The sequence below is a fragment of the Coloeus monedula genome (genome assembly GCF_965178545.1).
Source record: "Coloeus monedula genome assembly, chromosome: 12".
NCBI lineage: Eukaryota > Metazoa > Chordata > Aves > Passeriformes > Corvidae > Coloeus > Coloeus monedula.
In genome coordinates, this window is record NC_138792.1 from 10,246,192 (window position 1) to 10,262,733 (window position 16,542).

The window sequence follows — 16,542 nt, forward strand, 5'->3', positions numbered from 1 at the left end:
GCTTTTCAGCCCGAGGAACTGTGAATTGCATTTTCCCCTCTGTGAGTCAGGACAAAGGCATTGCTTTCATCTCACTCATTACGGCTCATGACAGATCGTTCTGGACTGTTTTCATACTAGTCTCCTGATCAAACAAAATATCGAGCAAGGTAGACTTTGCACAGCACTTTTTTTTGTGGCTCTCGAGGTGTTGTAGAGGATTTCAGATCTTGTTAGTCAGAGTATAAGTCTCGAGTGATGACTGACATCTCACTGCTCTGCTACAAGTACAACTTGAAATGAAACGGTGAAGGCAAATTATAAAACAAGACCAAATTTGACAAGGAAACTCCACATTTACTTGGGCAATGGTATTTAAAAAATGTCCTGGTCAGATTTCTGTGTGGTTCCCCTCGCCCTTGTGTCAGTCTGATCTTCCTTGCTGTTAGGTTACACTTCTGCTTGTTTATTTTAAACGTTGCCCACACTGGCCTTGTCCAACCTGCCAACCTGTATCACCTCTAAGAAAGAGAGAGGTTCTCTTGTGTGGCAAGCCCAGCATAATTGTATTCTCCTTTACACCAGTGCTATGGCTGGGTAAACAGAGATGTTCCCAGTGGTAAATGAGGAATCCTTTTCAGTGGTATCAATTTTCAGTGCTTTGGCTGCCTGAAATGAAATATCTGTTAGTATGTTTACCATTACCAGTCCTGCTTCTTCAGGCTGTATTGATTAAATTTTTGTACTGTAAAAATACCATTTTGAACCACAGTGAAATCAATATAGAGTGAGGTTTTATATATATATATATGTGTATATATATATATATAAATTGGATTTGGATCAGGAAGAAAATCTTCATCAGATGAAAAATAAAGCTGGATGAAAAAAGTGTGATAAAAGATCTCAGAAGGGGAAAAAGTTGCTCTGTCATTTCCCCAGCCTCTGTTGTATTTGCCCTCTAGACCTTTCTGTCTGTCCACTGATTACTTTTCTACACAAATAAATTTTCCAGCAAATTGAGGCTTCCAGTTTAGAAAAGATATTGTACATAGGTGTAGCATTATCAGAAACTACCTTACAGGGCTTTTTAAATGCAATTGCATTCATATATTTTGTGATACACGGTAGTGCTAATGGCAGCCTTCCTACTGGAGGCCAGAAGAGTTATTTATAGAGTACCTAATGCATCAAGAATAGGTTCAATGAGATGATGGTAGGATTATTCCCAAAAAGCAGTTAAAACCACCACTGTATGGATAGTGAAACATTCTGAGTAACAAACAGTGAGGATACAGCATTTTAGTTCCAGTGGGTTTATTTTATTATATGTTGTGGCCAGTGATAAGAAGGTAAGAGAGGTAGTTAGGTATCAGCGAGGCAAGACATCAGAAAGGTTTTCTACATAGAGCTTACAGTAGGAAAGTTTAAAATGAAGTAATGTTTGGGGAATGAAGAAGTTTTGGGGAAGTTTTGCCTTTGGTAGATATAGTTGATTGTTGTGCAGTAATTGTGTCTGAAATATCCCAAATAATAGTCAAATGTGTGAAGTTTAGATCCCCCCCATTTATTTTCTGAAGTTACGGACTATTCAGTAGTTCTTTTCTGCAACTCTTGTCTCTCTGAGGAAGACCCAATCTCCTGAAGTGCCTTTTTGCCCCCAGGTGGAACATCATCACAGATAATGCTGGGCAAAACATGAAGAGTGCCTGGACCAGTCCTTTAATCAGTTAGATTTCAGCTGTGCTGGTTTTTAAATGCTAGTGAGACCATACAAAAGCTTATTTTCTGGAATCACTAATTCATTTCATAGCAAAACCCATAGATCTACTGAAGAGAAAATACAGACAGGTTATCAGTCATGTAATCATGAGGGAAAGGGGGTACTTAATATGAATTTAAGTATTAGAATACATCAAGAAGACACATAAAAAGAGTGGTATTTAAAGGGGCTAAGGCATGTCCACGTTTGTGTAATGCATGGAAAACTGTAAATAGTTGGAATATGTTATGAACCTCTCTAACATCATTTAGTGTTACAGTGGGGATTCTGTAACATGATGTATCAAACAAGGAGGCCGTGGAAAAGAAGTATATATGGACAGATTCTTGATAGCTGTTTCAGAGATGTTTATTTCTCCAGCCGCATGGCCGGGGCTCTGCCCAGGAACTGCTCCAGTCACGGGACCAAGGGTCCTTCTGCCCACGCAGGGAACACAAACCAACCAATGGGAACGAGGCTGAGCAGGGGCAGGGAAACCCCGTGTCTGTGCCCTCAGGGCCCCTCTGCCAGGGCTACATGGCAGGGGAGGGACCCCAACAATTCAGAGCCAGAAATGAGGGCAGATGCAATTTAGAGAAAGACTCGTTTTCTCCTTAATTTTTTTTCCAAATAATTCTTCTTTGGCTTAACATAGCTTTATGTGCGTGCTACAGTCTTGCTTCGTGACAGTATCAGAAAGGATAAATATCAATAGCTGAATAAATTTAAGCATTCTAGTCTGATAACAGACTGTACCAGAAGAGTATTTCAGACAAATGTTTCAATTCATGTGAGATGAATCTCACTCTTTGAGTCTTTTGTTGGGTGGGCCACCACGTCCCACTTTGGGCAAGGACAAAATCTTTGGAAATGACTGTGAAAATTATTTTAGAGAGATATATGAGAATAAATTCAATTCAATAGTTTTGCAGAAAGAGTTGTTTTGAATTCATTCACCCAACTATAACACGTTGTTGTGGTATTGTGAGGTGACCTTTAATATATTTCAGTGTCAGATATTAGCATGCAATGCGTGAAGAGAAGGATAAGGAGTGTTGCAGCAAGAGGAATTTAGATTGAGAGAATATTTGTCTGTGAAGACAGTCTCATAGTGGTATGAATTGCCTGTCATAGTATAGTCCTGTCATAGGTTCTCTGTTGCTGGGAGTTTTTAGGGGATGCCAGGTGTGATTTAATTTGAAACAAAAATAGATGATCCTATGAAGTCCTTTGCAGCTCTATTCTCTATAAATTTATGTTAAAATAGATCAGTCATTGGGTGATGATCTATCATAGTGATTTATTTCTGATTGTACTAAATTTCACATTAAGTTCTGTGGCAAGTTCCCATCACGTGTTCCTCGGTGGTGTGGAGGATAAGGAAGAGATGGGCAATGCACCACTGCTGCCTCTCCACACAGGAAGCTGATTTCAGTTTTCCAAAGGGAACATGTTCACAAAACCTGGCAGCTGACAGAGAAGGACGTCAGCATTGATGTTTTGAAGACATTTGCAAATCCCTTTGACTTCCATCTCAAGCTTGAAGATCAGGTGTCACTGAACACTGGTATAACCCACGTAGCATTGCTGTGTTGTCCCTAAAAAAGCTGTCCCTTGCTTGATCATAGATCACAGAATGGTTTGGGTTAGAAGGGATCTTAAAGATCATCCAATTCCAGCTCCCCTGCCATGGGCAGGGGCATCTTCCACAAGACCGGGATGCTCCAAGCCCCATCCCACCTGGCCTTGAACACTTCCAGGGACAGTTTATTGGCATAGCTGTGGTTGGCTAAGAATGTCAAAAATTACACACCTGACTAACTACTGTGACACTGTTGGAAAAGCCAAGATCAGATGCAGTTAACATCCAGATTGCCAAAGAAGTTTATGTAAGTTGGGAAAATAAGATAAGCTGTACCATAAAAATAACACCTCTTCTAGTACAGATATGTAAAACTTGATGTCTGCATGAAACCTCTGTAGTGCACTCCTAGGTAACCTTCTTTAAGGGGAACAAATTTTCATTGGGTTTTACAGAAAAAAAAAAGCTCAAGTGCTTTTGAAACACCTAAAACTTTACATTTTTGAACTTTTTTGTGGTATAAAAAATTGTATTAATAAATTCAGTTGCTGAAAATGAACGCTAGAACAGAGTTGTCTCCAGGACACAGCAGGAAGGTAATTTTAAGAGCTCAGGAACATTGTTGAAATTATCATGCAAACTTATTAAATGCAATGTATATTTAAATTGAAAAAAACACTCTTTATTAGGTCTAGATAGGTGATTTTTTTGCTGCCTCTAGCAGTTAAGGTTATTGGGTGGAAGTCTGGGTAGATTAATTTCTAATCTTTATGGAAAGCCACTTATTAAAAAATTGATAGCAAAATTATTAATACTGAAAGTTTAGACTATCTGTAGAACAAGACTCACTATTGAACAAAAATACAGTGAGTGTTTCATAGTATGTGGCCACTTTTGTTTACATATAGTTTTATATTCTTAGCATGATTTTCTAGGAGTTATTTCTGACATATATTGAATTAACATTAAAATCTTCCCTTATCATTATAAATTATAAAATATTTAGCTTTAATTTCCCTTTTCATAACACATAAGTAGGAACTTATTATAAAACACATTTGAAAGAACTCATTGTTGACTTAGGTAATTAAAATGAAGAGTGTGGAGTGAATTTTTAATGCTTTTTAGATTAGCTCAGGAATGATCAACTATTTGTCTCTTTCTCAAGAATATGTACAAATAATGGTTCACAGCTCACATTTGCCTTTTTCCAAGAAATTAATGAGCATTCAGAATTAAGAACATGTCAGTAAAAATTCTAGACTGAGTTAAACCTTTTTAAAGTCTCTTCTTTGTTAATTGGTGTAAGTCTAAGGACTCTGAATTTTAGATTTGATGTAAACTGTATTGATGAAAGTCTGAGGGAAGCTGCTGAGGGGTCGGCTGAGGCCAACTCCCGGCACTCTGCCAGCACGATGCTCACAGTGACTCTGCACGGCTGGGCTTGTTTCAAAAACAAAATTAACTTTCCAGACATACATTTAGATAACCTTGTTTGGATTTCGAAGTGTACAGGTACAAAAATTGATGCAGGGCCATGAATTACTGTGAATTTGGGTGACTCAGTTGGTTTCCTGGGAACCATGAAAATTTACATGTCCTGAGGAGTGGGTCTCTTAGCCACAGACCAGCCTGCAACCCAGCACGAGGTCTGCCTTAGAGCTCAAGCAGGCAGGTGTATATCCCACTAAACTATGACAAAGAGGAATGGGAAAGAAGAGATGGGTTTATGTAATCTACAAGCCTAAACACCAGCATGGTCAAGGAACTTAAGGAATTGTGAGCATGGCACTGTACATCGTAAGAATGAATAGCAATTAATGGAACAGCACAAGTAAAGGCTTGTGATGTAATATCCCTGAGTCAACTAATCCAAACTGTACCTCATGTCACCTGCCTCCCTTGTTACCTTACAGAAGTCACCTCTTTGCTCTTGTCCTTTGCAGTCAGTGATGGCACAGCTTGTGGCTCCTCAGCAGGACAGTCTCTTCCAGGCTGGGATTTGCATCTCCTCCCTTGTCCTGCCTATATTGCCGCTTTGATCTCTCTTTGGGCTGATTTAGCTCAGCTAGCTGTCAGGTATTAACCCAGGAAAATAAACTGAGTAATTTTCTGACAGTTCCATGATCTGAATCATCTCACCATTTCCACGTGCTAAGCACTAGGCAGGAATCACAGAGCCAGGAGATGGATGGAGAGGAGGAGGAGTGGAATAGCTGTTTCAGTCAGAGAAGACATTTTTGGCTGTTTCAACTGCTGCACTGACCCACAGCTCAAAGCCCTTCCCCACTGCTGGCTCTGCTGTATTTTGTAGTGCTAGGTCCTGTAGGACCAACTGCTTTGGAAGGAGGAAGATCTCCCAGTGAGCTGAACAGTTGCATCATGTCTGACTTGCTGTCAAACTTCACTTCTGTCTGAATTGCTGTCACATCAGCTTTATTAGATGCTATTTACCTATTTAAAGTTACTGTAGAATTTCCCATTGCAGTTGGTCCCTGAGCACTCACTGGAGTATCTCATTTTGTCCAGTCTGCAGCAGAAACCCTTGATACAAATGCAAATGTTAATGTAGCTCCCCACTACACAGAGGTTTTTGGGCTTGTTTATTTGCAGGAGGAGTTAAGAAATAGTTTTGCATTTAAAAACAGGGCAACCTGAACTGATAATCCTTTTTTTGATCTTAGTTGTTAAATTAGCTGTGGATTAAAGCTGCATGTTCTACCATAGCATTAATAGGATGATGTTGGGCTTGATTTCCCTTGCTTTGCATGAGAAGTCTGTGGAGAATCTTGGATTTGCATGGCAGAAGAATACATTATCATGGTAAACAGCATTTCTGAAGCCTTACGAAATCACCAAAAAGAATGTAAGTCTCAAGGTTGCCTCAGTGATGATAAAGTGTGAGTTGGCTGAACTGCAGGTCAACTAGGGTAGCTGAGGAAAGTGTCTGGTCCAAAGTAAGAAAGCTCATTTCATTACATCTGGTGCAAACAAAATTGGGTTTGGTTTTCATTAAAGAACATTTAGATTCAATATTTTGGGGAAAAAAAATCATTATTAGAAGGAAAGGCAAGAGCTAGGTAAGTTCATTTCAAGTATGATCTTATGTAGGGAAAATAGAACAAAAAAGAGAAGCCTTACGTGTGAAGATGATATGGACCGACCTAGGATGAGATAGGTAATCTAGTATCTCCATTAAAAATTAGGATCTTAAGTTGTGTTTAAGTATTTTATTCCATGTGTTGGGAAAACAGTGGAAAACTTTCTAACATTTTAAGGTCTGTTTAATTTTGTGGTTTTAAAATGGGAACATGTGCAAGATCTAGCCATGTCCCTGTGGTAGGAATGTGCCTACATTGCCTTCAGCTCCATGCTGTTATTTCTTTTGTTTGTTTGGAAGATGAGTTTGTCATGATGAGATTCTGCGGGGTAGACAGACGGGGGATGCAGCCATGCATGCCATGTGTGGGAATGTGTTCAAGGTTTTCCACAGCTGGTTCTTCAGTCTGTTTACGGACAGAGAAGTGGTAGTAGCTGCTAGAGCTGCTGACAGGGTCAGAAGCTCTATGTATTGCTTTGTTTCCCCACTTCAGCCAGTGCCACTTCTGTATTCCAATGCCTATAATCTTCCCTGAAGTTTCAGAATCAGTTGAACTAAGCCAGTACCACAACTGCAAAGATCTGTGTAGTAGAATGTCAATCCAGAGGGTCAAAAGACCATCAGTTCCACTTAGCTCAGTATATTGTAAACTACACAATATTTCTTAATATCCTCTTAACAATCTTTGCCACTTGAAGTAAAATATCAAAAGCAATAACTATAATGAGCTAGAGGGAGATCAGGGGAGATCAAACGCATCCCTCTAGCAGCCTAAATTCTTAAAGTAGCAGGTAATTTGTTAGATTTAATTCTCGGGGTAGGCCAATGCCCCAAGCTGGAAAGATAGGTTCAAATAATATCAGTGATCCTCTTCCAGTCTGCTTGGGGGTGATTCTTTTGTGATCTGGTGGGATCAGTTTACTTCCTGATCATAGGAGCAAGTGTTTGGACAGCTTCAGTACCAATGGAGTAAGAAAGCAAGTTCTCCTATAGACCTCCAAGCGAACTCCCAGGTTTCCAAGGAACAAACAAGTAACAAAACAAAAGAGCCAAGACAAATTATGCAGCAAGGGGGAAGAAATCCTTTCCAGTACCTACAGGCAGGCAGTCCAAGGCATGAAGCTGATTAATACATGATCATCAGGCAGCAATCAAGGCTTTCTAAGGTATAATGCCCCAGACTCAGCACAGTTTTTCATTTGAATGTAACAGAGCAGTTTCTATTCTTGTCTTCCGTATTCTTTTTCAGGAATATTGTAGAATTATATCATCAGATAATTATTTATATCTTGTACTCCAGTATAACACAACTCCCTGTCCAAACAGTAAATTTAATTATTTTTTATGTAGCTGATTTTGACTTCCTAAGGACAGTACTTTGCAGTTGCTTTTACTGAATTTTGTGTGATGTTCTTTACCATGCCTTCTGCTTCTGAATTTGAGTTTGACAATGCTCTTGCCGTTTGTCACTCACCCATCCTTTTGATTGTGCTCTGTGCTGTCACCCTGGTGATTACCAAAAACGAGGGCTAAGCTCTCACTCAAGACAGAGCCCAGCATGTCTTTGATGTCACTGTGCTGTTCCAGTTCTGTGATGCTTTTTTCTTTGTGTTAAATGATTGGAAGATAAGATTTCAATTTAAACTTGAAAAACTCTTCTTGGTATGTAAGTGACAGCATTTGTCACTACAGATGCTTTTAAGGATGTTTATATACAATAGTTCCAAGATCTAAATTATCATTGTTTAAAATCTGTCAAGGCAAAATTCTTGCCACAACTAAATATGTAGCACTGACATTTGAAATCAGAGCAGACATGAGTGTTTGGCTTATACTTAAGTGCTATCAGCTGCTTTCTGAGAGGAAGAAGGAGGAGACATTTCTGTAGCAGGTTAATTGCAGGATAACAAGCAAATTCTGTCTCTTTACAATAATTATTCTAAATAAATTCAAACTACATGGAACCTTTCTATAATGAAAGCATTCTTTTCACAGAACAACTTTAGTAAACATGGAAGTAGAATTGCAATTGGCATATGGTGATGTATTGAAACTATTCAGGACTTTCATACCACTTCATGATCAGGGCTGTTCTACAGTGCCCAGGGAGAGAAATTCTTCCAAGGGCAATGAATTACTTGAAACAGCTTTTGTGGTTTCTTAGCAGTTGACTCATGAAGGTCAGGAAGGAAAAAAAAGTCTGAATCCTTGAAAGCCATTTTAGAACTAGGGGGATCTGAATGACCCATAGGTCATGTAATGTTTATACTGTTGTCAGAGTGAGGTGCTTGCCTTGTCTCTTACTCCCTGTTACCTTTCTGGTGTCTCTCTGTACTGCAAGTTAAGGCCATTTTGTCATCACTACATTTGAATATCTAAAAGATTGGTTTGCTTATATGTATTTTATATGCCACTCTATCCTTTAATTCAGCTCACAATATTTGAGTTTGTAAGAGATTTTAGAATTGAGTCTCAGAAGAAATCAGTCAAAAGATACAGACTTTTCATGTCGTTGTTTGTCTGGTTTAGACCTATTACTCTACCCTCTGCAAAGCCATCATTTGCAGCCCCACCCCAAACAAATAAATGATCTGACCAATAGCTGCTAAAGAAGGAGGTGGCCAGATTTTATAAGGTCTGTACTGAGTGATAAAATCCCATATTTGATCCAACTGATGAGTGATAGTCATACAGAAGTGAATTAGTCTTGATGCAAAGTCTATTTGCAGTATGAAAGTGCTGTTCCACATGGTGTGCTTTTGTTTTCATGTGCAGAGCTGTGTACCCTGGACTGTGGCAGCCACGGTGTCTGCTCCAGAGGGATATGCCAGTGTGAAGAGGGCTGGGTGGGACCCACCTGTGAAGAACGGACCTGCCACTCCCACTGTGCCGAGCACGGGCAGTGCAAGGACGGGAAGTGTGAGTGCAGCCCCGGATGGGAAGGGGACCACTGCACCATTGGTAAGGGGGTTTTGTGCCTCAAGAAATGAAATACATAAAATCTTACACCAGTCCTACACAGATCTGCCACAGCCATCATTCTGATTGAAATCTGTTTGGAAAAACAGAGACTCGGAATCCAGACAGGTATAAAAAATGTGCCCCTGCACCCTGTTTGTCCCACAAAATAGCAACTTGGTACAACTTTCTGTATAGAGGAAATAACATACATTAATTAATTCAAAAAAAACCACACAAAAAGGAGAGATATCTCAGTCCTAACATATCTTTGGGATGTGTTCATATGTGAACTTTGAAGTCAGGAAAGAAAAACATGTTTAAAAAATAGAAGGTGTTTGGGGGAAAAGCTATTATTTAGCTTACATAATTCTTGCATTAAGTCTCTTGCCTTTACATATTTTACTTATTGTTAATGGTATTTTTTTAGAGCTGACTTTTAATAATATTCTTAATAAGGTAAAGCTGTCAGATCTTTTTAGAATCATTAGTCTACTATACAAATGTAATAGTTATATCTTTAATGCTATTCAACTTTTTTTTTTTTTTGCAAAGTCCAAGAGTGTTTCTCCCTAAAATGTCCCAAAGTGATATCTAATTTTCAAAGATGAGCAGTGTAAGGTCTCACATTTGTTTCTTGAAAGAAAATCTAGAATGTGCCATCTTTATCTTGACCATTCTAAGATAATTCATTCCCTGGCTCTAGAATTTACTAAATCAGATTTGCTAAATCAAGAATTAGGTTTCTGATGGAGGAACAGCCTAATTTTCTGAAGGTTGTTTAGAGCAAATCCAGAGAAGGACCAAAATACTTAAAAAGATAAATAGACCTGCCGTTCACATTGTAGGCAGTGCCAGGTGTGGCCCCTGCACACTTGTCATCAAATGGAGAACGATCACAAATACGATGTTCTGGTCACAGCAGCAGGAATAGATCTGCCTGCAGGAAGAGGGAGACATTTTATATCTAGCCCACAGGTGTCAAGCCATAAGCAAATGTATTTTCATTTGGTACAGAAGTTTGATCCATCTCAGTTTTGTTCTTTTTTTTTTTTTTAAGCTCACTACTTAGATGCTGTCCAAGGTAAGTTTTTCATAACAGCTTTCCAAAAAAAGTAATGAAAATATACAAAAGTATTGGGAATTGAGTGTTTTCTGTTACCCATTTTGTTTGAGCTTCTGGACTGCTAAGTTCCCAGAATAGATGGCACATTTGTTTATGGAGATATATATAGATATATATGCACACACGGAGACAGAGATTTACAGCAGAAAATGCAGGTTTTAATAAGTAATGTGCTCAACTCATTTGCAAAGTTGTAGCAATGTAAGCATATTTTACAGGGCCATCTGATGTGCTGTGTTAGGCAAATCCATTCTTTGCTCTTGTTTACCATCCAAAGTAGTGCCAGAGCTGAGGACTTGCTAAAAAGCTTGTGTTGATACTGTCTCCCATGAGAACAAAAAATAATTGTTTTTGTCATTTATGCTTGAAGTAAGTTTTTTCGATAGAGAAGTACTCTTGTTTTCTAGAGCTGTCTGTGCCAGATGTGATCTAGTTCTCTTCAAATCATTTGATACAAGAGTTAAATTTGATGTTGCTTTGTGTCTGGTGCTGTTCATTTGATTCCCATGCCTTGCCGCAGGTCCTGCTCATTCGTGTCAGTGCAAGAACCTTCCCCCAGTGTGACAGCAGTCCCTCTGCCTGGGCCATACTGAGCAGAGCAGTGATGCACAGCCCCTTCCAGAAATGCTGCTCACAGAAATACCAAACCAGCCATTAGTTCAGAAAGACCTGAGTGCTTATTTTCTGTTTCTTGTTTTATTTCTTTGGAATTAGATAATAATAAAAGCATTTAGGCATTCATTTTATTGCATTTATAGACTTAGAGGATAACCACACACAGTAGCAAAATATAATAATGTACAAGAAATTAATTAACTCAGCAGGACAGTGATTGAAAGTGGAAAAACATCCACATTACCCAAAAGAGCTCTCACATCCTGCCCTTTCCCGCAACTCCCTGAAAGAGGCTTTTATAGTATATTTGGTGGTTGCCAAGTTCATGTTGTTTCGAAGTAGCATCTTCCATAACTCCGTGCGAGAAAATGGTGCCACCCATCTCCAGTTTTCTGAGCAAGAGGGTCAGACTCTCTGATCGCTCTGTTTGCAGATGTGATTGATAAACTGCCAAGGGTGAGAAGGAGGGAGGTCACGTCTCATGTAAAGTTCCCAGGAAATGTGCTGCATGTGGGGCTGTGAATCACAGCCTGACGGACCAGACTCTCTGACTGGCTCCTCCAAAGTCCATTTGGGCTGTCAGGCACTGAGTCTTCTTCCTTCCTCAAGAAAAACCCTGTCTCTGATAGCACCTATGTGTTTATGATCAGTATCAGGAGCAAGGGCTTTCAGACCCTGTATGTCTATGCTGGCAAAAAGAGCCATTTTAGAAGTGATGCCACTCACTCTGTCAAACGTATTGCCAATTTCCGTTGCTTTATCCATTGTCCTTTGGCTGCATGTGTGACATGGTGAGGATCTGACAAATGTCTGAGCTGGCACTGCACTATGCAAGCAGATGGACATGAGTGTACACATCCAAGAGACCATTCCTCTCTCACTCTTACAGGCAAGAAATCTAGACGTGAATTTCCAAAGTTGATTCAGAGTTGCAAGTATGTAATCAAGAGGATGCTACAGTCCTTGGTCCAGTTTTGATCTAGAATCAGCACCACCAAAGGGCATGTGTTTGTCCTGTTGGAATCAGCTATAACAGGAGAAAGTGGAACAGGAAGGCAGTGCTCCCTCAGTTGTCTTCTGTGGAAAGAGTTGTGTTGTGACATAAATCAAATTGGCTTTTTCTCAGTCAGATGAGTATTTATGAACAGAATAAAAAGGTCACTTTCACTCCCTGCAATGTGTAGGATTATGTCCACAGCTGCTAGTTTGTCATTTAGACAATATTTTCCATGTGTATCTTTGATATAAATCTTGATTATGTGTATGATACCGTTAGTGAATTACAGTTTATTTTTCAGTAGAGAAAGAGATGGACATGACTTTAGAACTTTATAGCATGACTTTACTCACTTTTTTCCTGTTCACAAAATATTAAACACTAAAAAAATCCTCATTCTTCACTGAGAAACTACTTTTGGGCAAGCAAAGGGAAGAACCAAGTTGGGGAGTTTTCCATATTCGTCCAGAAATGTAAGTGGCTTGCAAGCTATCATCATTTGAAGGCAGCAAGTATAATGCTGGAAGTAGGAATGTTAATGAGCAATTGCAACTACAAAATAAGGGAAAATATCCCTTCATGAAGGCTTTTTTTTTTGCACTTTCTATTTTAGATGGTTGCCCAGGTCTCTGTTATGGAAATGGGAGGTGCACTCTTGATCAGAATGGGTGGCACTGTGTTTGTCAAGTGGGCTGGAGTGGCTCAGGATGTAACGTTGTCATGGAAATGGTGTGTGCAGATAACCTGGACAATGATGGAGGTATGATACATAATTCATGTGTCTCTGTTTATCTGTCACATCCTTGATTGCCATTTAAATCCATAGTTTTGGTGTATGCTTTCCTTTTTATCACAAAATGTCAGTATTTGTCTGTTTGCTCAAGACAGTTGTTCCACTGACTTCATCTGAAGCAGCACAGTGTGGGAACAGATCCTTGTGCTGGATGCTACTGAAGGCAGAAAGTATCTGTAGCCATATCTACCATCCCAGTACTTGGTTTTTTTCCTCATGAAAAGCAAAACAAAACAAAAGTGTAATAAGTAATTTCCTCTATCGCCTTTCCACTCTTCCTCATAATTCTGTCAGTCTTTTAGAAAAAACAGCCAAGAGATATCCAAATGAAAAAAACCTCTGTGCCTGTCAAAATGCATCCAGTTAGTCTTCTATTATTATTAATATATTTGCAAGCATTAAGTGCACATTTACAGTTGCTTTTTTAACATAAGTCTTTCACTTAATATTTCTACTGAGACACACCACAGTTCTTGCATTTATCTGGACCTACTTTTGAAGGACTGTTTAGGAAACTAGTGTAGAAATTAGGCAGAAGAGATTTTGGAAAGTACCATAAACTGAGCCCTGTACTGAAATAATCATTTCCTCCTCTTCTGTAGTCTTGATTTCATTCTGAGGTTGTGTAAGTTTTAGGTTTGCTGGGGAAAAACATAGTTCTTTCATAAGCTGGTCTCTGCTTCCTTTCCAATACTCTAATACTCTAGTTGGAGCTTTTTTTTTAAGAAAAAGCATCCAGACTCTATTCAAACTTGCCAGTGGGAGAGAAGCCACAATATTCCTCACTGGTTGCTCTCAGAGTTAATTATTTTTCCTATCTGTTTTAGGAATACTCATTTACTGAACAGTCAAGGACTATTGCTTTTCTCTCCTCCACTTACTAAAAGCCTTTACCATGTGCTTGTACCATTCTCAGAGCTGTGCAGCTTTCTCATTCAGAGAGTGGATTCAAGGCCAGGTTGGAATAAGGCTTTGAGAAACCTGGTTTAGTGGAAGATATCCCTCCCCACAGCAGGGGTTTGGAACAAGGTGATCTTTAAGGTCCCTTCCAACCCAAACAGTTCTATGATTTTATGATCGGCCCCAAGCACAGTTAAATACTTTTCCTTAGATTGTACACTGAGGTGTATTGAAATACACATTATCTTACTGTGACACGCCTAAAGACCATGTCAGTGTCCTGGGTGAGATCTTGTACTCGGCTGTAGGGACAAACCTTACTATGATGATTGTCTGTTTTCTTCTAGGTCATTGATAAATTAAGCTTGATATAGATCCAAGAACTGAGCTCACTGTGGGACCTCAATAGAAACATTCTGACTCAGTGATGATTCCTCATTTACAGATATATTTTGAGACCTTCTGATTCTGTATCCTGTGGGCTCTAAGACCCTGCTGTCCTTTGGCAAAGATTTCCTCGTTTCTGAACCCTATTCAAAATTGCCTTATTCCTCTCATATCCTTCCTTTTCCACCTTATTTCCAAGAGGTCCAACAACCATGTCTCTACCCACTGTCTGTGCTCTCCTACACTAGTGTGTGTCCCTGTCACACAAGGTCCCACAGCTGGCATCCCTGCCTCCTGTGCTCTCCCATCTGTCGGTGCCCTCCCCTGCTGTCTGAGCCACTGACTCACCCGCCTGCACTCTTAAATCTGCCCACTCAAACCCTGTTTAGCCTGTAATGTATGGAAAGCATTTTCTGATGCACTCTATGAACTGGCTCTGTATAAACTGCCCTGTATTGTGATTTTGGGTGCTTTATATTCTGCAATAACAGAGAGTTATTGGAAGAGTTGGCAGTTTTAACTCTAAATCTCTTTGAATTTGTCAGTTTAAGGCAGACACTTAACATCCTTTCACTGCAGGTTTTAAAAGCAATTTTCTTTTTCCTTCTTAATGGCAGCATAACATGGACTAGGACAGCTCTGTTGACATTAAAATTAGAGATAAGTGCAGAGAGAAATATTTAATTCATCTGACTACTACACATGGGCTAAATGTAATTAAGTTTTCTTCACAATCAATTTTGTATAGGAAAAGAAAATCATATCTACATATTATAACCACTTCCCTTTATGTATATATATATATATATATATATAAGTTCATAGGACCTGATTTGGCATAAGTATAAATTAGAAAAATTCCCCTAAAGTCATTGGAGTTATACCAGTGTAAGATGAATATGAAATCAGAAGCTGTGTGTTTCAGTGTTTGTATACCAACACAACAGGAAAATCAGGAATTGGGAAGCAGGTATGACATTACCTCTTAAGTCCTGTTTGCTGGGAGGTTGAGCCTTAGACTGTGAGAATATTATGGTGACATAGCAAGTTTCCATCCATCAAGCTACACAGCTGGAGGTTCATCAGGATGGAAGTTATTAGCATTTTCACCTGTAGCTGAGGTGAGTTAAGAGTTTGCACTCAGCTGAGTTAAAGAAACACAGCTGACAGGTGGGAACTTCCTAAGCTCTTAGGATGTGATCATATTCAGTCAGTGACACATAACGCAAGAGATAATTTAGTGCCCTTTTATAGGCCAAATCATGGCATTCTCACCTAGCAAAGGTCTTTATCATTCCAGTTGTGTTTAAATATTTATATCTCAGTCCTATTGTGCTTCAGGTTCTTGAGGAGGAGATCACCACCAAAGAACAAAGCTCTAGTAAAGTTGAGCAATTATAATTTCAAACAAAGTCTAATTTTAGAACTTAGACAAAGAGATAATTTTGTTTTGTTTTCAGTTATTTTTTCAGTTAATTTGTCACATGGTACTTTCAGGAAAAACTGAGATTTTTTGTCATTTAAAACTGCATTCAGAAACACAGTAGAAAAAAGGCAGGTTAATCCCAGCCATAAGGATTCAATAATGTCATTTGATTGGCATGAGAAAGTGTTACTGTTGTTGTTTAGCCTGTATTAAGAGCGCAAAAGCTTTGGGAGGGGGAAAGTCTTGAATTTGTATTTTAAGGACTGATATAATCATATAAAGAAAAGCCGTAAGCATATTCCCAGGTATCCTGGTCCTGCAGCCACTGAAGCACCAAGATTCCTTCAGTGCAGTTTCTCCTGGTGATATGATAAAACATGTGTGGACTATTCTCCCGGGCAGGGAAAGTAGAATTTCTTTTAGAGCCCCGCTAGGATTTGCTGCACTTGTTCCCTGACTGCCTTTCCCATTCCAGCTCATAACTCTCTGTTAGCTTTTTCCTGCTTGCAGACTTAAGGGCATGTTTACCTGTTCAAATATCACTACAAATATCAGTGGAAAGGTCTTAGCATTATAACAGATGCACGATGGCATGGTTTGCACTTGCTCTCATGGAGTGCTTCTGCAGTCTGTTAGCAGTGTGATGTCCATTAAAAAATGCCAAGGAGTCAAGCAGGTGACCTTTGCAGTGGGGCCTTTCCCTCACTGTGGCTTCCCTCAGGATAATTCCCCATTCTGTATTCTCCTTCTTTCACTGTCACGACTCACATGATTTCAGTTTATAAGATGGCCGTTCAGCTCATCTGCGCAGGGTATTTCCTCTTGTCCTGCCACTAATTTGGACTCATTAGAAGCTCCAGTAGCTCCAGATCTCTGGAAAGCTCTGCTGAGCTCTTTGCAGACAAAGTGCCTGTGTC

At 39.4% G+C, this 16,542-nt stretch overlaps 1 protein-coding gene across 2 annotated transcripts in view; it reads left to right on the plus strand.

Moving 5' to 3' along the window:
* TENM1 (teneurin transmembrane protein 1) overlaps positions 1-16,542 on the plus strand; it is a gene marked incomplete at both ends in the record, with an annotated part of 234,187 nt that overhangs the window by 128,909 nt on the left and 88,736 nt on the right. Inside the window, 3 exons of one of the 2 annotated variants that reach the window (XM_082289581.1) lie at positions 9,199-9,384; positions 10,442-10,465; positions 12,733-12,879. In XM_082289581.1, the coding sequence (XP_082145707.1) occupies positions 9,199-9,384; positions 10,442-10,465; positions 12,733-12,879 (357 nt within the window). The remainder of the gene's footprint in view (positions 1-9,198; positions 9,385-10,441; positions 10,466-12,732; positions 12,880-16,542) is intronic. The other variant, XM_082289582.1, reaches the window with a different exon arrangement.